Here is a 22,268-nt window from a genome sequence, read left to right as displayed (position 1 = left end):
GGCTTCTCTATATAGTCATGGATAACAATTTGTCATTGTAGATAAAATTTTGGTTTCAGAAAACTGTGAGGAACTATTATTCACAACTTTATAGAGAGGGCATCCAAATATATAAACATTGTGATAATTTTATCACAAAACAAGAAGTCGAGAAACGCAATGATTTCTGGACAGTGGCTCTGTAAAATCGATAGAAAATTTTTATCATTGACAGACAACAATCTCTGACAAAGATTATCTCTGCTGATCCAGTATAAACTCGACCACACCCGCTTTACACACTATTTGTGTCGCACTCAGACTCATCAGTCTTTCACATGTCGCAAACAGCAGACGCCAATGGAGTCTTTCAGGGTGGCATGACTGAATAAAATCTTCTTGACTTTTAAGCCGCATCATTTCCAATAAAATTCTCGAGCTATCGATGGCTAGCTCCGTCATCATCGTCAGGAGTAAAACTACTGAATGCCGAGACTAGGTTCGTTATCAAAACGCCCTATTCACAGTTCGTGAGGGTATCCTGAAGCTTGAGATTTGAAAATGATCCGACCTTTACATTTATTTTACATCCACAATGAATTTCCCAGACTTGGGTTCCTTATCAAAACTTTTTCTACTAAGTCCACTCTGCAGTCCTAGAAGCTGATGATAGGAATTGTGAAACAGCCTGTATATTTTGCCGTACATTACAACAGTTTCAACCAATGTCTGTTTTCTTGAGCGGCATCGCTTCTGATTTTGTTGGAAGTGAAACATATGCCTTTCCAAAATCTAAAAATCCCACTCAAAGAGACAGATCAAACCCAATGTTGTGATCTAGAATTTCCCTCGTGATTTTAAAATGCTTCGTTCTCCTGTATCGTCTTTTATAGCCAATTTGTTCCTCTGTCTGGTTAAAATCAAATCATGCCACGAAGAAAAAATGTTGAAGTGTTCCATGTTAAATGGATGGCCTAAATGGATACGTAGTAGTAATAAAGTTACATACTCTTACCTTCATCATACAAACTTCTAATTAAAGATGAAAACATAATTTCTTTTTAAGGTAAGTCAGGAAGTGGTATACTTATTTGTCTGAAACGCCCCCAATAATTATTTATTTATTTATTTAACCTGATCTGATTAGGGCCATCTGGCCCTCTCTTACATCAGACCAGTGTTTAACACATGCAATACATTCTTAACATCATAGATTCCTAAGAAATTACACTTTTGATATGGCAAGTAATATTAAAATGAGATGAGCATCTAAAGTGCAATGTAAGTAATACTACAAACTAATGAAGTTAATGATGACAGTACTTCTACTATTGTAGCTGCTAATAGTAACAACAATAAAAATAATAATAATAATTATTATTATTATTATTACTATTATAACACTAATGATAGTGGCAGATGTAAAAAGAATTTATAGGTGTAGAAGATAGATGTTATGATAGATGATCTCTGATATAACGAGTTCTGGGGAAAGGACACAGCATCAGCTAAGAAAACTGGGAACAGAGCAATATCTGTTGGGAAGACGGATGTAATGAGTGTATGCTGGGGCAATGGTAATCATTAATGTTGATTTAATAAATACTTCATTAACTGTCTTCTGAAGCTGGAGGTGTTACTCATTAATAGATATAACGTTAAATGAATACCTGTAGGAAGTGGCGAGAATTGAAGTGCACAGCCAAGAGAGGAAAAAAAGAACTCATTAAAGAATGACTAGTGACGAAGAATAAGCAAATGTAGGTGTGTAGTGCTTTAAATCATTAAAATACTGAGCGTTAAGTTCTTATAGTCACAATCCATAAAAAGACATACCTTCACATAGGTCAATTCAAAGCTTACATAATTGTAAAACTACTAAATAAATATGGGACAGATGAATATGGACATACTTTCATTATAAAGTACCAACAAAAGTACTCAAACATACATATAAAGTAGCACTATTGTGATGAAAGCTGCACACAAAATATACAGGTATAAACTTTATGGAATTTTTTAATACCCTTGCATAAATCTAGGAATAATGCTTCTCAGCTATTTAATACAAGTAGCTTGATGTTGTTGTGGCCCTCAGCCAGAAGCCTGGTTTAATGCAGCTCTCTGCCCTACTCTATCTCTACGTCCCTGCGAAACTACTGTTACCTAAATCCACTTGAATCTGCTTACCGCATTCATCTCTCAGGCTCCCTCTACAATTTTTACCCGCCACAGTTGCCTCAATCAAAAATCTGGCAACTTCCTGATATCTCAGGATGTGTACTAGTAATTGATGATTTCTTTTAGTCAATTTGTCACAAAAAATTTCTTTATTCTCCAGCCCACTTTAGTGTTTCTTCATTATAACCCGATGTACCCCACCATTAATCACCAGCACCACTTTTCCAAAACTATTTTCTTCTTGTCTGAACTATTTCTTGTCTATGTTTCACTTCCATACAAAGCTGCCCTCCAGACAAATAACTTCAGAAAAGATTTCCTAAGACTTAATTTTATATTCGATGTTAAAATATTTCTCTTTCCAGAAACGCTTTTCTCGTTATTGCTAGCCAGCATTTATATCTTATTTTACATCATACCTACCTCGGCCATTACCAATTACTTTTCTAGTCAAATAGCAAAGCTCATGTACTACTCTAACTCATTTCCTAATATAATTAACTCTCCATAGCATGCCTTTATTCGAATACGCTCAGTTCTTGTTGTTCCACTTTTGTTGGTGTTACAAATAGATTCAGAGTAATAAAATATGTAGCATAGGTCTCACAACGTTCATAATTCCCATAAGCTGCAGAAGTGAACAGATACCAGAAAATGAAGAGCGTAAAAGTTATTCTCATTTCACAAAAACCTATAGGGCTAGAGCTCATGGGAAAAATGAGTTTGTTGAAATACCTAGTCAAAATTATTGATAATACCGCACCCATTTACCTAGGAGCTGTATTACGTTTTATGAAAACAGATGGAGTGATGGAGCTGCCAAAAACCCACAAAAATAATCTAATAATGTTTTCAGATTTTGACTCACCTTTGTAAATAGGCGGCAGAACACTACCGGGAATACTACTCTCATATTACATCGTAACATACAGTAAAGCAGTGAAAAATGCATTTGATACAAAAATTGTTAATATCAGGTTAAAATGCCAAATACAGGCCTTTAACATGGAAGTAGAAACTTCCTGTCATGAAATTTTTATCGCTACATCATTAAAAACTAAAACTATTTTAAATAATAGATATCAATACAAAAAATTAATTGCCGACTCACATATTTGTAGACGGTACGGCAAAAATTACGAAAATAGGAAAAATATGAATAACTTTTACAGTTATGAACTATAGCCACAATAAGTGTCTTAACATTAAAAAACTGAAGATCAAAATTAATGCCTTTCGATTGAATGCTCGAGGGAGATGGAGAATCTGCCTATACTTAAGAATATCTACTGAAACGCATTTGGGCTTTTTTTAATGGACAGTTAAGTGTTAAATGTTCAGACTACCTGGGGAAGGTGAACATTTAACATAGAGACAAGAAATTGCATGTTTGAGGTAGGAAAAATGAATTACCGAGCACGGACATATCTACATTTATCCATAATGAAATCATCATCAGAGGAGTGAAGTCATGAAGATTAGTCGGGAGAGTGTCAAACACTTGCTAGAGGTGAGCACTCTATAAATCAATCTCCTTTACATTTGTTATCGTCTTTCAACATTTCCTAACTTTTTTAATCTTCTCATTTTCTCATACGTATTATCCCACTGTCAACGATAAATATGTTTTTTCTAAGATTTCTCCCTCTGTTGATCATTCCTCTGGAATATAACAATTCTTTTAGAAGTTAGGTAGTGTCTCATGACCCTTTATCCCTCTTCCAAGGTGTTGTACATTGTCATATTTCACCGCGTTTTTTTGTCTCTTGATTTCGTGCCAGCCCACTTCATTTACAGCATCTCTCTTGCCGATTCTCCAACTTACTCCTGCTCTCCCACAATCTTCTTCTAACTAGGTTCTATAGGCATAATTTCACAAACTTCTTCGTCAATTCAATAACAGCATTTGATATTACCAGATCTCCTGCACGCAAGAAAGCTATCTTCACCAGTGTTGATTTACTACTGATGTCTTCCCAGCTTCCCTGCTTCAACGATTTTCTGGAGTTTTGCTTCTACAGTCTCGCCCCCGATCTTGACGTGTACGATGTCATCATTCTTTTCGTTTTACTGGTCTTCAGAACTTTTGTCTTCCGTATGTTTAACCCAAAGAATACATATAGTCTGTCTATTTTATGTTATTTATTTAGTAGTAGACGAGGAAAACAGCCTGTAATCCAACGAAGACCGCCGACGCTCGTGAAGTGCTAATTGTCTTTACTGGTCCAAAAAGAATATCACAATCCCGAAGAAGGGACTTTTATTTCTTTTCTCATTTTAAACACAAAGAAATATAATTTCAAGAATTAGTATTTAAAAAAGGGAAGGTGAAAAAAGAAAAATTGGATGTTGAAGAATGAAGGGTGTGAAACCAAGCAAAGAAGGAATTTTTAGAGATTGGCAAGATGGACTATTAAGGGGAGATGGAAGGCCCACTAAAACCAAAAAACGAAAACAAAAAAAAAGATGGTAAGAATATGGCCCACGAAAGCCAAGGTTTCAAGTTCGAGTCATCCTCTGGTACATAGTTTTAATCTGTTCAAGAAGTGTTGACTTTTTTTTTTTACATTGTCATTCTCTACGCCCACAAATTCCGCGAAGGTATTTTTAATTCTCCCTTGTTCTTGTGTGTTTCTTTCTGTTACTGTCAATCCAGTCGTTGGCTTTAATTACCCGAAATACAAAAATCTATCTTCTATTTCTATGATTGCGCTGTTAATTTGAGCTATTTTCTTCACGAGATGTTGGTAATAAGGGGAGGATATTACACCTCGGTGCATTTTTCGCACTTTCGCCTTTGGCCAGCCCTTTAATAGAATACCATGAAGGAACTTTTCATTTGTTGTTCTTGTGTGTTTCTTTCTTTTACTGTACGTCCAGTCGTTGGCTTCTTCTCCATTTTTAAACGATGACATTCACTTTTTTTAAGTGCTGCAGGCTGTTTCCTGCAATTACACTCCTGGAAATTGAAATAAGAACACCGTGAATTCATTGTCCCAGGAAGGGGAAACTTTATTGACACATTCCTGGGGTCAGATACATCACATGATCACACTAACAGAACCACAGGCACATAGACTCAGGCAACAGAGCATGCACAATGTCGGCACTAGTACAGTGTATATCCACCTTTCGCAGCAATGCAGGCTGCTATTCTCCCATGGAGACGATCGTAGAGATGCTGGATGTAGTCCTGTGGAACGGCTTGCCATGCCATTTCCACCTGGCGCCTCAGTTGGACCAGCGTTCGTGCTGGACGTGCAGACCGCGTGAGACGACGCTTCATCCAGTCCCAAACATGCTCAATGGGGGACAGATCCGGAGATCTTGCTGGCCAGGGTAGTTGACTTACACCTTCTAGAGCACGTTGGGTGGCACGGGATACATGCGGACGTGCATTGTCCTGTTGGAACAGCAAGTTCCCTTGCCGGTCTAGGAATGGTAGAACGATGGGTTCGATGACGGTTTGGATGTACCGTGCACTATTCAGTGTCCCCTCGACGATCACCAGTGGTGTACGGCCAGTGTAGGAGATCGCTCCCCACACCATGATGCCGGGTGTTGGCCCTGTGTGCCTCGGTCGTATGCAGTCCTGATTGTGGCGCTCACCTGCACGGCGCCAAACACGCATACGACCATCATTGGCACCAAGGCAGAAGCGACTCTCATCGCTGAAGACGACACGTCTCCATTCGTCCCTCCATTCACGCCTGTCGCGACACCACTGGAGGCGGGCTGCACGATGGGGCGTGAGCGGAAGACGGCCTAACGGTGTGCGGGACCGTGGCGCAGCTTCATGGAGACGGTTGCGAATGGTCCTCGCCGATACCCCAGGAGCAACAGTGTCCCTAATTTGCTGGGAAGTGGCGGTGCGGTCCCCCACGGCACTGCGTAGGATCCTACGGTCTTGGCGTGCATCCGTGCGTCGCTGCGGTCCGGTCCCAGGTCGACGGGCACGTGCACCTTCCGCCGACCACTGGCGACAACATCGATGTACTGTGGAGACCTCACGCCCCTCGTGTTGAGCAATTCGGCGGTACGTCCACCCGGCCTCCCGCATGCCCACTATACGCCCTCGCTCAAAGTCCGTCAACTGCACATACGGTTCACGTCCACGCTGTCGCGGCATGCTACCAATGTTAAAGACTGCGATGGAGCTCCGTATGCCACGGCAAACTGGCTGACACTGACGGCGGCGGTGCACAAATGCTGCGCAGCTAGCGCCATTCGACGGCCAACACCGCGGGTCCTGGTGTGTCCGCCGTGCCGTGCGTGTGATCATTGCTTGTACAGCCCTCTTGCAGTGTCCGGAGCAAGTATGGTGGGTCTGACACACCGGTGTCAATGTGTTCTTTTTTCCATTTCCAGGAGTGTACAAAAATTACTCCAGAAAATTAAGGTTTTTCCAGATGTGAAAACATGTTCCACGGAAGATCATGGTCATGTTTATAGGAACAAATATGCGATTGAAATTTAAAAGCGTTGAAACTGAGAAAATTTTGTCAATACTATATTTAATAGTCTGTCTGTTACATTATTACTCTGCTACATACCAACGACCAGTAAGTGAAGTCAACTGAAGCAGGAGTACTACCGAAGACCAGTTAGAAGTTAAATAGTTGGTGAAATAGAAGCTGTGGATATTTGGAAGCGCGAGTACGCGGAATATATATTCAGATACTGTTGCCACTAATAGAATTGTGATTATGCTACCTGTAATTGCATCAATCACGCAATTATACCAAATCATACGACGCCGTACAATGCCGGAAGCAACATGAGAAAGACAACAAGTTCTATAAAAACAAGCAGTTTTTCATTCTTTATATTATCGATTTGATAGTCGATGTTAATCTCGGCGATCGACGCCTCCACAAAGCTTTTGGAAACTAACACAGATTTCAACGTTCAGGATAGGTACAACTGTTAAGACATTAAAGAAACTCAGTTAATTTGCAACTTTCACAAGAAACGTGGCAAACGACCTCCTGTTTCAAGGTACACGATGCTACACAACCGATGAAGTATAGCCTAATTGTCCACGTGTTTTATAAATAGTTCTAAAAATATATACCATTTGAACCACCATAAAATTCTTAACCTGAAAAACTAACAATACATTCTACATCTACATCTACATCCGTACTCCGCAAGCCACCTGACGGTGTGTGGCGGAGGGTACCTTGAGTACCTCTATCGGTTCTCCCTTCTATTCCAGTCTCGTATTGTTCGTGGAAAGGATTGTCGGTATGCCTATGTGTGGGCTCTAATGTCTTTGATTTTATCCCCATGGTCTCTTCGCGAGATTTACGTAGGAGGGAGCAATATACTGCTTGACTCCTCGGTGAAGGTATGTTCTCGAAACTTCAACAAAAGCCCGTACCGAGCTACTGAGCGTCTCTCCTGCAGAGTCTTCCACTGGAGTTTTATCTATCATCTCCGTAACGCTTTCGCGATTACTAAATGATCTTGTAACGAAGCGCGCTGCTCTCCGTTGGATCTTCTCTATCTCTTGTATCAACCCTATCTGGTACGGATCCCACACTGCTGAGCAGTATTCAAGCAGCGGGCGAACAAGCGTACTGTAACCCACTTCCTTTGTTTTCGGATTGCATTTCCTTAGGAGTCTTCCAATGAATCTCAGTCTGGCATCTGCTTTACGGACGATCAACTTTATATGATCATTCCATTTTAAATCACTCCTAATGCGTACTCCCAGATAATTTATGGAATTAACTGCTTCCAGATCCTGACCTGCTATATTGTATTTCTATGTATTCGCAGCACATTACACTTGTCTACATTGAGATTCAATTGCCATTCCCTGCACCATGCGTCAATTCGCTGCAGATCCTCCTGCATTTCAGTACAATTTTCCATTGTTACAACCTCTCGATGTACCACAGCATCATCCGCAAAAAGCCTCAGTGAACTTCCGATGTCATCCACAAGGTCATTTATGTATATTGTGAATAGCAACGGTCCTACGACACTCCCCTGCGGCACACCTGAAATCATTCTTAGTTCGGAAGACTTTTCTCCATTGAAAATGACATGCTGCGTTCTGTTATCTAGGAACTCTTCAATCCAATCACACAATTGGTCTGTTAGTCCATATGCTCTTGCTTTGTTCATTAAACGACTGTGGGGAACTGTATCGAACACCTTGCGGAAGTCAAGAAACACGGCATCTACCGGTGAACCCGTGTCTATGGCCCTCTGAGTCTCGTGGACGAATAGCGCGAGCTGGGTTTCACACGACCGTCTTTTTCGAAACCCATGCTGATTACTACAGAGTAGATTTCTAGTCTCCAGATAAGTCATTATACTCGAACATAATACGTGTTCCAAAATTCTACAACTGATCGACGTTAGAGATATAGGTCTATAGTTCTGCACATCTGTTCGACGTCCCTTCTTGAAAAAAGGGATGACCTGTGCCCTTTTCCAATCCTTTGGAACGCTATGCTCTTCTAGAGATCTACGTTACACCGCTGCAAGAAGGGGGGGCAAGTTCCTTCGCGTACTCTGTGTAAAATCGAACTGGTATCCCATCAGATCCAGCGGCCTTTCCTCTTTTGAGCGATTTTAATTATTTCTCTATCCGAATAGCTTTAATATATTATACACCACTAAAATGCGAAGATCGCGAAATATTTACAAATGCTGCACAAAACACAGCCTCATGCCTAACAACAGTGAAAACTGTAGAAAACGGCGTAAACTGTTTATAACGGTCTTAGGGCACTAAATTCAGTCACTAGACTGAAATACTGACCAAAAAATATTGTGTTTTCCTAGGTATAGTCTTATTGTAACTGGTAGTCATGCCTACTTCCAAACTTGTTCTTTTGCTCCTCCACTTATTGTTGAAGTGTATCTGCACTAGAGGCAAACTGTACACTCTCATGCACAAAACGAGCGTGCTTAAGGTACGTTTCACTAACATGTGTATATTCTCAATGATTCACCAGTTTACGAGTATGAAAATTTCCTATAGAACTGCGGGAATAGTTTTTAAGATACACAATCTTCTTGTTTTAGCCACATAATCCTGAAATTCTATCTTTTCACATTATCACACTGTCTGTACTGCATGCATCCCATGGAGAGTGGTCACTGGAGGGTGGAAAGGAGACAAAGATGTACATTTTACTTCACTCAAGAGCAATACACTGACTGACTTTACATTACCATATCACTGTGTTACTTCAAATTACAAACGAACTTAAAACTTTACAATTAAGATTTTCTGTAAAGATACTCTTCAATGGAGTAGGAGGAGTTGTCCAACAGAAATTTCTTTAATTGCATCTTACACTCCACCAAATTATAAACATGACATTTTATGTGCTCTGGTAGGTTGTCCAATACATTTGTAAACATGCATCTAAACACTTTCTGTACTAATGTTAAGCCACTGAAGGCCACTTAAAGGTTATTTTTTGGACCTTCGGTTAATGTTCTTAACTGGTTTTGTGAAAAGAGAAATAGTAATAATGGCAATAGACATAAATGAATTATTATAGTGGTATTCATTAATAGCTATCATAATTACCAACGTTTCTCTGTTCACAAAAAATAGTTAAAAGAGTGAATATAACACTAGAACCATGTGCATGATGTTCTAGAATTAACACCACATATACACTGTTCATTCACACTGAAGTGACCATCTCCCAAAACCCCAAATAACCACTTTTTGCAATGTGGACCACTGTCAGATGTGCAGGAAAAGAGTCAGTGATGTTCTGTAGGTACCGACAGGAATGTGGAGACCTGTCAATTGCAGTACCATGGGCAGCTGGGCTAGGTTTCAAGATTGGGGATCCAGGCACAAACAGGCCGATCGATGTGGTCTCATAGATTCTCAGTTGGCTTTAAATCTGGAGAATTTGGTGGTATTAGTGGCTGAGGGAGTACAACAAACTCTCGCCGGTGGTCTTCGAACCACGCGTGTATGCTGCGAGCTGTGATAACGTTGCATTGTCCTGCTGGTAGATGCCACAGTGCCGAGAAAAAAAACTGCACGTAAGGATAGATGCATATCTGCGTTAATCCACTGTACCTTCCGAAACGACAAGACCACACAGGGAATGGTACGAAAACATTCCCCAGACCACATTTTTTCCTCCTCTTGCATAGCTGTCTGTCCGATGGAGCATAAAACGTGCTTCATCTGGAAAGTGTCACTCATCGCCACTCAGTGGATGTGCAGTTGCAGTTGTTGTTGTGGTCTTCAGTCCTGAGACCGGTTTGATGCAGCTCTCAATGCTACTCTATCCTGTGCAAGCTTCTTCATCTCCCAGTACCTACTGCAGCCTACATCCTTCTGCTTAGTGTATTCATCTCTAGGTCTCCCTCTACGATTTTTACCCTCCACGCTGCCCTCCAGTACTAAATTGGTGATCCTTTGATGCCTCAGAATATGTCCTACCGACCGATCCCTTCTTCTTGTCAAGCTGTGCCACAAACTCCTCTTCTCCCCAATTCTATTCAATACCTGCTCATTAGTTATGTGATCTACCCATCTAATCTTCAGCATTCTTCTGTAGCACCACATTTCGAAAGCTTCTATTCTCTTCTTGTCTAAACTATTTATCGTCCATGTTTCACTTCCATACATGGCTACACTCCATACAAATACTTTCAGAAACGACTTCCTCACAGTTAAATCAATACTTGATGTTAACAAATTTCTCTTCTTCAGAAACGCTTTCCTTGCCATTGCCAGTCTACATTTTATATCCTCTCTACTTCGACCATCATCAGTTATTTAGCAAAACTCCTTTACTACTTTAAGTGTGTCATTTCATCATCTAATTCCCTCAGCATCGCCCGAATTAATTCGACTACATTCCATTATCCTCGTTTTGGTTTTGTTGATGTTCAACTTATACCCTGCTTTCAAGACACTGTCCATTCCATTCAACTGCTCTTCCAAGTCCTTTGCTGTCTCTGACAGAATTACAATGTCATCGGCGAATCTCAAAGTTTTTATTTCTTCTCCATGGATTTTAATACCTACTCCGAACTTTTCTGTTGTTTGCTTTATTGCTTGCTCAATATACAGATTGAATAGCATCGGGAAGAGGCTACAACACTGTCTCACTCCCTTCTCAACCACTGCCTCCCTTTCATGTCCCTCGGCTCTTATAACTGCCATCTGCTTTCTGTACTAATTGTAAATAGCCTTTCGTTCCCTGTATTTTATCCCTGCCACCTTCAGAATTTGAAAGAGAGTATTCCAATCAACATTGTCAAAAGCTTTCTCTAAGTCTACAAATGCTAGAAACGTAGGTTTGCCTTTCTTTAATCTCTCTTCTAAGATAAGTCGTAGGGTCAGTATTGCCTCAAGTGTTCCAACATTTCTGCAGAATCCAAACTGATCTTCCCCGAGGTCGGCTTCTACCATTTTTTCCATTCGTCTGTAAAGAATTCGCGTTAGTATTTTGCATCCGTGACTTATTAAACTGATTGTTCGGTAATTTTCACATCTGACAGCACCTGCTTTCTTTGGGATTGGAATTATTATATTCTTCTTGAAGTCTGAGGGTATTTCGCCTGTCTCATACATCTTGCCAACCCGATGCTGGAGTTTTGTCAGGACTGTCTCTCCCAAGGCCGTCAGTAGTTCTAATGCAATGTTGTCTGCTCCTGGGACCTTGTTTCGACTCAGGTCTTTCAGTGCTCTGTCAAACTCTTCACGCAGTATCATATTTCCCACTTCATCTTCATCTACCTCCTCTTCCATTTCCATAATATTGTCCTCAAGACCATCGCCCCTGTATAGACCCTCTATATACTCCTTCCACCTTTCTGCTTTCCCTTCTTTGCTTAAAACTGGGTTTCCATCTGAGCTCTTGATATTCATACAAGTGGCTCTCTTTCCTCCAAAGGTCTCTTTAATTTTCCTGCAGACAGTATCTATCTTACCCCTCGTGAGATAATCCTTACATTTGTCCTCTACCTTAGCCATTTTGCACTTCCTGTCGATCTCATTTTCGAGACGTCTGTATTCCTTTTTGCCTGCTTCGTTTACTGCATTTTTATATTTTCTCCTTTCATCAATTAAATTCGGTATCTCTTCTGTTACGCAAGAATTTCTATTCGCTCTCATCTTTTTACCTACTTGATCCTCTGGTGTCTTCAGTATTTCATCCCACAAAGCTACCCATTCTTCTTCTACTGTATTTCTTTCCCCCATTCCTGTCAATTGTTCCCTTATGCTCTCCTTGAAACTGTGTACAACCTCTGGTTTAGTCAGTTTATCCAGGTCCCATCTCCTCAAATTCCCACCTTTTTGCAGTTTCAGTACTCACGTGCAAGTCCAGCCTTCGTCGCCGATGAACAGCAGTCAACAGAGGTTCGTGAACCAGGCGCCCGCTGCACAGGTCCATATGGTTCAACTTTCGCTGAACTGTCGTTGAAGAGACACTGTTGGTAACCCCTTGTCTCATCTGAATGGTCAGTTATGCAACAGTTGCACGTCTGTTCGCCCGTGCGCAACTCCACAGCCGACGTTTTCCCCTATATCTATGGCCTCTGGTGCATCACAGCTACCTCGGTGTCGGTTTTTGACAGTGCCATTTCTCCATGCATAGTATAATGTAACCACGGTAGTATACGAACAGTTTACCATCTTAGCTGTTTCGGAAATGCTTCCACCCCTGGCCCTGCACCTCATGCCGTTTTGGACGTCAGATAAATCGCTCTGTTTCCGCATTACGACAACGACTGCACTATTTTTCACCACCCATCCCCCCCACCCCAACAAGTTTTATATACCTCCATGCTATACAGGGTGTTACAAAGAGGTACGGCCAAACTTTCAGGAAACATTCCTCACACACAAAGAAAGAAAATATGTTATGTGGGCATGTGTCCAGAAACGCTTACTTTCCATGTTATAGCTCATTTTATTACTTCTCTTCAAATCACATTAATCATGGAATGGAAACACACAGCAACAGAACGTACCAGTGTGACTTCAAACACTTTGTTACAGGAAATGTTCAAAATGTCCTCCGTTAGCGAGGATACATGCATCCACCCTCCGTCGCATGGAATCCCTGATGCGCTGATGCAGCCCTGGCGAATGCCGTATTGTATCACAGCCGTCCACAATAAGAGCACGAAGATTCACAATTTGAAAGAGAGTATTCCAGTCAACATGGTCAAAAGCTTTAAGTCTATAAATGCTAGAAACATACGTTTGCCTTTCCTTAATCTATTTTCTAAGATAAGTCGTGGGGTCAGTATTGCCTCACATGTTCCAATATTTCTACGGAACCCAACCTGATCTTCCCCGAGGTCAGCTTCTACCAATTTTTCCATTTGTCTGTAAAGAATTTGTGTTAGTATTTTTCAGCCGTGACTTGTTAATCTGATAATTTGGTAATTTTCACATCTGCCAACACCTGCTTTCTTTGGGAAAGCATACGTGCTAATATTTGAGAAGTACAAGAGTTGCACATTTGATTTAAGACCTATAACAGCAACAACCTTTCACAACTTTGATAAAGTGGTATTTTACAAAATAACAGCGAGGCTATTTGAGTGTTCAAACGAATGAAATAATGTTCTTTTTATTATTACTTTTTAAGCGGAAAGTCTTTCCATTTCCGCCCTGTCTGTGGGCTCACGAACCGTGTCGGATTTGTTCTTAGCAGCAGATATGTTCAGCCAGCGACTAGGCGTCTTTCCTTGGCTGGAATGTTTTCTGCAAGCTGTCAGATAACAAGCCTATCCAAGAGGACTAGACATGGAATAGCATCCTGGTTGAATGTAGCTTGTAATTTCTGAAATTCTTTGCCATTTTCGTGTCAGTTTTCGTGCTACTTTATTTTCTGAAAGCCAACTGACAAATAAAATTGGTATAGACAGAAATTGCTTTTACCCAAATGGCTTTTGGTGGAAGGGGACGTGATATCTAGACACGCCCTCGGATCTGCACCTGGAGAGGAAGTGAGTAGTGGATCTGTTGCAGGATGTGGTAAGCGAAACAACGGATACTCACGACTGACAGTAGTTTCCCGTTTCATCCCCTGTGAGGGATGGTGGTAGAAGTATCTGGAGACCAGTTTCATCCCGTGTAACCATCCCCCACACGAGAATGCATCCTCAACCTACCTGAACGTATACTGAGGGCAAGTATGGCGCTCTGCCTTATTTGGTTTGCCATCAGGGTGCATCAAGGTCCACTTTTTGCACCGACCATCCAGTGGTGGCGTTCCCCAATTGTGGTAATCTCTGCAACCTGTGGCTTCTGGAGAGCAGATGTAGGCATGTTGGAGAACAACTTCTGAATCGCATAGCGAAGGGTTGGTTCTGGAAAGAATGACCAGTTATTGATATGATCCACTGTGACCTAAGTACCTGCTGTTAAAATCCGAGATTGTGGATGGCGAAGCATCATAAAAACGTTTTTTCCCATTGGCATCTTACCCTGATGGAGGCAGTACCGCGGAATCTCATGGTAGACTGTATACACTACGGCATGTGAAATACCCATTGTGTTCAGAGCTTCAGGGATGGTGTGTGACAAGTGTCAGAAACCCACCATCTGTTCCTTGATCAGTTATGGTGATGCCACACGTCTCCCCCATCCTGCATTCCACTGTTACATTGACAGGCAGTACCAGGTCTGATGTCATCCCAATCTCATGACAACTGAACTGCTCCACTCCCTGATGCGAAATGAGTACTCTTTGCTCAACACATCACTATCTAATTTCGTTCCTAACGAGTTAATACACAAGTTCACAAGACAAAATATTAGTCATCACTTTAAAGGGACACAAAGTTGCAGTAAAGCACTGTAGGTGATGCAGAAATGGTGCAAGATGGTCATGTGACCCTCAACTCAGACCTAAGTCATCTTGCGAATTGCTTTGTGTGTGCCAGTAAGTTGTGTGTAATCAGCATAGTAAGATGGGTTGACTTAGAAACATGACATATGACAAGATGGAGGTATTGTGTTTGGACGTGACCATGGCCAACACTGTGAATGAAGTTGCCCAATTTTTTCAACGTATCAACATAAAATGTCTACAGTGCCTACAAGTGACGTAATATGGCTTAGCAAACAGTGGTCATGAATAGATACTGACCGATAAGTACCAGAATGGGTGTTACACGTTGCAGCGACAATCAGTTTCGAACCTGATAATAATGTTGCTAAATGCAGGTCCATCTCAATCTGTTTCCAAGTGAACATTGGGAATGGAAAGCCACGCAACTGTTATTTGGAGTTGGTGGCTCCTCAAAAGAATTTTGCTCACTGAGGCGCCAAAGCTACACATCTTGAATCTGGACAATAGCTGAATGGAGAGGGGGGGGCGGTATTGTCGTCTGGTGATTCACGATTTTGCCTCTTTCCTTCTGATGGAACAAGCTCAGTGCTCCTATGGCCGAATGAGGCGTTCATTCTGCAGTCTTTGGAGGATGTAGTCTGACTGGAGGTGTTCTGTGACAATTTGGGAATTTTTTTTCATACCACAGTCTAGGCCCACTCATTTATCATGAACATGAACAAAGATGTTTATTTCGACATTCTCTATTACCACATGTCCCTCCCTCTACATCTTCATGATGAATGTCCTGTGCATGCACCAAATCTTTTAAGACGACATCAGCCATGGTCGGAGCTGTTTGCATATTTTCCAGGTTAGATGTTCACTCAGGCACCTTACAACATCTCGATTTGTCTACAAACTACCCAATTAAAATCATACAGACAACCTCTCGGATTATTTTTAAGTATCTGATATCTACCTATAGCACTGTTAAATAATTTTGCTGATATCAGGTCGCACTGCCTGTCTTCTCTTTCAACTCTGAATTCTCATTTTCTTGGTTAAGTGTAATGGAAGCTGTATTGACGTACGTGATATAATCTTTAAAGGACTAACCTAGGTTGCAGGCTGTCAGTAAAAAATTTTACCCACTTCCATAGCTTATGCAAGCTACTGCCATGGTGCTCAGCTCAAAGGTAGGCGGTTCGATTCTTAATGATGGAAGAAATTTTCACCTATAATGAATGACCTGCAAAAGAAGGTGGTGGCTTAAGATCCAAAACTTGCCAGAGTAATGTTGTTGGGCTGAACTGTCCCTCAGATAGGGATGTTAGTTCGTTAGACCCCTTAGTGCTATTGGACAAAAGTAGGTACTGGCTTTCACCCTCTCACTTCATTCATTGTAACGTAACGCAAACATCAAACCAAACTATACACACACCGTTTGCAGTAATCTACACAACACAGATACACTTTAGACACAATTCTCGTACATCGCAAAGAAAAGGCATCATTGTATGCAGAGAAAGAAAATCATTTCCAAATAGGTGAGCGAATCTACTCCTCTGGGCTTCTCTGCTAACCATGCTATATGATTTGATTTGATTTTATTTTATTTTAGAACACATTTTGTGGAACCTACATTTTATTCCAACAGTTGTTCTCAAAGAGTGTCATGATTTGTACAGGTTTGATCATCTATCCCAGTTGAGTTTCGTTCTGGGCCATAATGTAATGAATCGTCTTGTCCAGATGTTCATAAAAGAACAACCATCAATACCAATGCTGGCTCTGGGGGAACCTGTTGGCATTTTTTATGTGGGAGAGCACTAGAGTGACATTTCTATGTGACGCATTCCCGCAGGACCGTGGTCGTCCCCCAAGGCGCTGAGTGACTACCTGGACCGCATGTGGGCACTGGACAAACTGTACCCACTCAGGGGGCCATCTCCTGCGACCGTGCGGTCCACCCCCGCTCGAGAGTACACGCCCACGCCAGAAGGCGGCAAGACGCTCGGCTACAACTATGCAGGTATGTATACTACCTCACAAAACCACACTTCTCACGATGAATCTTCATATGTATAGGGGAAAAATCACTGCTGATGTTCCACATGGTTCATTTCTGGGGCCACTCCTGCTCTTTCCACGCACACTGACAGAAAAGGAAGGTTTTACACCACAAAGCACCAGTCCGATATCCATCAAAATTTGGTGGAAATGTTCATCATATAACGGGTATTAAATGATTAATCTTTACTTCCAGTCTGAAATGATACTGTCATCAATATGAGAGTGAAGAGTGGTCCCTATATGTACTAACGCCCACTTTTATTTCTTGCAGCATTGAAGGAAACACCCTCCGAATGTATCTTGAGGAGTTTTTTTTGCAATGCATCAAGAAAACGTTGACTGAGCTGTGGCACGAATTCATGATGAACTAATCCTTCAAAGTCAAAGAAGGCTATCATCATGGCTTTGACATTTGATCTGACAATCTCTTTTTTGGTGTTGGAGAACCTTTCCCGACCGACTGTGAAAATTGGACCTTGGTCTCAACACCATAACCGTAGAACCACACCTCATCGCCAGTTATGATTCTCTTAAGGGGGATCTCGTTCTCATTTGTGCGATCCAAAAGCTCTTCACAGATTGCGAGGCGAAGGTCTTTCTGGTCTTGACTCATGACCCATGGGACGAACTTGGCGGCAACACGATGCATTCCAAGATGCACTGTCAGGATTTCATGACGTGATCCAACTGAAATGTTACTTTCTTCTGCAGTCTCTCAGACAGTGTGTCTTCGATTGGCACGCACAATTCCTGACATGTGCGTCGTAGGTAGACGTCGAGGGGCGTCCTGAACAAGTGTCATCTTTAACTTTCGCCCGGTCATTTTTAACTCGCGGCTCCCCCCGTCGGGGGTTCGAGTCGAGTCCTCCCTCGAGCATAAGTGTGTGTATTTTCATTAGCGTAAGTTAGTTTAAGTTAGATTACGTAGTGCGTAAGCTTAGGGACTGATGACCTCAGTAGTTTGATCCCATAAGACCTTACCACAAATTTCCAAACTCGTGTGAATTATTCGTAACACCGAGTATGGGTTAAGCACTTGTTATTTGCATCATTTGGTGTGACCCTGCAATGGTTTCCTTGAGTTCCAAACCCAATTTAATGCAGACGCGTTGCTCCTTTAACTCTGCCGTCTCGAAATTCGCAGCCTCTGCGACACAACGTTCTACTCAATACATCACTGATCAATAACTGATACACATACAACAATGAAACTTCCACAGATACACATTAAACATAGCCATGTGCAGGGATGCCAACGGCATTTCTCTGCAACACACCATTGGCGCGAAATTACGAATGTTGCGGAATTTTTTGGACAGTCGTCGTACACAGATTTCCCAACAGGCTGGAACTGCCTTGCCTGTCCAGAAAAGGTGTGCACAGATGTGTATGAGAGATAGTCATAAAGTTTCAATTATCTCTTGGAAAGAATCAAGCTGTGTGTCCATGAAATTTGGTGATAGTGTGATTTCTTCTCTTCTTTTTCAGATTCCAATGCGATAAATGTGCCACAACGACGGGTGACTGGGTGGAGACCTCGGTTGTAGACAGCTACTGTTTTGCTGTTTGGGAAACTTTCCTCTTCTAAAATTACCTTATGTTCATTGTGTAAATATTTGCAGTGCAATGGCCTCTTCGTCCTAGGAATGCGGAAGAAGTCACTGGCTGCCATGTTAGAATATGAGCTCGAGGCAAAATTTTATAGCCCAAAGAAGCAGCATGTGTGACTGTGTCATTGGACATTGTCGTCGAAAAATACGCAGCCTCATACAACTTCCCATGACGCTTCGTACTGACAGCCACTCTAATCCCATCAAGAGATTTTGGTAATAATGCTCCTATGACAATTTGGTCTTTACCAGCATAATATACACTATGTGATTAAAAGTATCAGGACACCCAAAAAAGACATACGTTTTTCATGTTAGGTGCACTGTGCTGCCACCTACTGCCAGGTACTCCATATCAGCGACCTCAATAGCCATTACACATCGTGAGAGAGCAGAATGGGACGCTCCACAGAACTCACGGACTTCAAACGTGATCAGGTGATTGGGTGTCACTTGTGTCCTACATCTGTAAGCGAGATTTCCACACTCCTAAACATCCCTAGGTTCACTGTTTCCGATGTGATAGTGAAGTGGAAACATGATGGGACATGCACAGCACGAAAGTGTACAGGCCAACCTCGTCTGTTGACTGACAGAGACCATCGACAGTTGAAGAGGGTCGAAATGTGTAATAGGCATACATCTACCCAGACCATCACACAGGAATTACAAACCTCATCAGAATCCACTGCAAGTACTATTACAGCTAAGCGGAAGGTGAGAAAACTTGGATTTCATGGCCAAGCGGCTGCTAATAAGCCACACATCACACTGATAAATGCTGAACGACACCTCGCTTAAGGAGTGTAAACATTGGACGATTCAGCAATGGAATAACATTGTGTGCAGTGACGAATAACGGTACACAATGTGGCAATCCGATGGCAAGGTGTGTGTATGGCGAATGCCTCGTGTCCGTCATCTGCCAGCATGTGTAGTGCCAACAGTAAAATTCGGGGGCGGTGGTGCCATTGTGTGGCCGTGTTTTTCATGGAGGGGGCTTACACTCATTGTTGTTTTGCGTGGCACCATCACAGCACAGGTCTATATTGATGTTTTAAGCACCTTCTTGCTTCCCACTATTGAATAGCAATTCGGGGATGGCGACTGCATCTTTCAACACGACTGAGCACCTGTTCATAATGCACAGCCTATGGCGAAGTGGCTACATGACAGTAACATCCTTGTAATGGACTGGCCTGCGCAGAGTCCTGACCTGGATCCTATAGAACACCTTTGGGATGTTTTAGAACGCCGACTTCGTGCGAGGCCTCACCGACCGACATCGATAGCTCTCCTCAGTGCAGCACTCCATGAAGAATGGGCTGCCATCCCCCAAGAAACCTTGGAGCACCTGACTGAACGTATACCTGTGAGAGTGAAAGCTATCATCAAGGCTAAGGGTGAACCAAACCATATTGAATTCCTGCTTTACCGATGGAGGGCGCCACGAACTTATAAGTCATTTTCAGCCAGGTGTTCGGGTACTTTTGATCACATAGTGTATTCGCACCATATTGTGGTGATTCCAAAAATTACTCATCATCACCTCCAACTATAACTGAGACACCCAAGGAAGCAACCAGCTGCTTGGAAAAGTGGCTACTACAACAAACCCCCCCCCCCAGTGATGGCACTGGAGTGCACAGGAGGTCTTCACTTTTTTCACTGGTGGTAAATCCAGATATTTTCACTGCTTGCTTTGCTCCTTTATATCGAGGTTATTGTGATACATTCAGCCACATCCATTGTCACCAGGCGGCTAAAGAAGTCATCTCGATTTTTCCTGACGCGGCTGCAACATTTGCGCTATCGCCTCGGTTCGTCGGGCGTTTTGAATAGGTGTGGGCAGTCGCGAAACTCAGCGGGTACGTTCAGAATGTCGTGCAAGGTGTTGGAAACTGATTGATGATTGATTTTAACTTCTTACACTACCACCTAGATAATGGTACGCCCGTCTTCAGTGCGTCTACCCTGTTACGATTGACATTTCTTCACAGAGATATGACAAGCCACTTCGTTCTGTGTCATTCAGAATTTTGACCACAATGGAAGTGTCTGCATGACCTAGCCACTGTGTCATAGGGTGGTGCATTATTGCCTTACACTTCCACCAACTCGGCATCGATTGTTACTGCGTTGTTCCCCTTCAAATGTAGAAAACCACTTAACACACTATACGCCAATTCATCAATAGGCCGCGCCATTTTGTTTTGGACCCTCCACCAGCGTTCTATTGTACTGTGGCGTCGTTCATTTCAGTGTGTATTAGGACTGCATAAACGTGACTACAAATAAAAAGTAATTTATGTATTTTTTTTTCGAAGTGATAATTAAAACTTAATGACAATCTCCATACGTGATACAGTGATAAGTATCTTCTTCTGTGTACCTTAGATTGGTTTGAAGAGTTTACAAGGTGTATGACAAAAACCGTGAGAGATCTGGCAACACTGTGTTGTTCTACTCGTGTAGACTCTTGTGTTCATCCCGATTTTCAGTTCCGTACGCCCATCACGTGATTTTTTTAGAGCACCATCAGCGAAGTTGTGTGTTACAAAAATGGGACAGCGAAATTTAGAGCAACGTTATGTCATCCAGTTTTGTGTTAAACTCGTGGAATGCACGAGGGTGACCTTTGAAAAGTTGAAACACTCATGTGGGGAACATTCCTTACCAAGTCACAAGTTTTTCGCTGGCACAGATCATTTTTGGAAGGCCGAGAACACATTGTAAACAAACCTCGCTCAGTGGCACCTTCAACTTCAAAAACCGACGAAAACGACGAACCAGTGCGTGATCTTGTGAGACTGTTCTACTTCGACAAATTGTCAACGAAGTGTTTTACAAATATGTCTGCGAAAGGCTCAGGAAAAGGGCGAATCGAGTGAGCCCGTACATTGCAGACATGTGGATGCTGGATCATGACAACGCCCCATGTCACACAGCCACATTTCGGAATTTTTGACCTCAAAAGGCATTTTTGTTGTTCTACGTGCCCCTTATTCACCTGATCTGAGTCCTTGCGATTCTTTCCTTTTCCCTAAATTGGAAAAAGTCTTAAAAAGTCATTTTGGGACTCTGCAGAACATTTAAAAGAATGTGACATACCACTTGAAGCCTTTCAGGACTGGCGATCAATGATTCCGCCAGTGTATAGCTGCCAAATGGAACTACTTTGAAGAGGACAATATTCATGTTGCAAAAAAACTAAAAACTTTGGTAGATTAAAAAATCAGCGTCATTACTTTTATAGCGCACCTCGCAGATGTAGATGAAGGAAATCCATCTTGGCCTGCTTGTATAGCATAACATGCAGTGCACTCGCCTGCAAGACAAATCGAGTCCGTGCAGAGCATTAACGACCGTGGACTGGTACACTGGCCAGCCTGTGTGTGGTCCCCAATTTCCGCGTCCAAGAACGTGTTACACAAACAGTTAAAATAAGATAACTCATAGAACAAAGCTTAGATCCCCTCCAGACACTGCTCACAATGAAAACCAAAATTCTTGTGTAATCTCCGATATGCTGTGTGTCTTACATTACTTATCATCCCCTGTTCACAGTCGGTTACACCGTGTTGTGCTGCATTGTTCACTATACACCTGTGACGCCAACAGCCTCGCT

The 22,268-nt window shown here is 42.1% G+C and overlaps 1 protein-coding gene across 2 annotated transcripts in view; it reads left to right on the top strand.

Moving 5' to 3' along the window:
- LOC126210383 (uncharacterized) overlaps window positions 1-22,268 on the top strand; it is a 242,126-nt gene that overhangs the window by 134,491 nt on the left and 85,367 nt on the right. For both annotated transcript variants that reach the window (XM_049939612.1, XM_049939613.1), the window contains exon 4: window positions 16,822-16,989. In XM_049939612.1, the coding sequence (XP_049795569.1) occupies window positions 16,822-16,989 (168 nt within the window). The remainder of the gene's footprint in view (window positions 1-16,821; window positions 16,990-22,268) is intronic.

The sequence above is a fragment of the Schistocerca nitens genome, chromosome 10, assembly GCF_023898315.1.
Source record: "Schistocerca nitens isolate TAMUIC-IGC-003100 chromosome 10, iqSchNite1.1, whole genome shotgun sequence".
Lineage (NCBI taxonomy): Eukaryota > Metazoa > Arthropoda > Insecta > Orthoptera > Acrididae > Schistocerca > Schistocerca nitens.
This window is presented reverse-complemented; position numbering and strand designations above follow the sequence as displayed.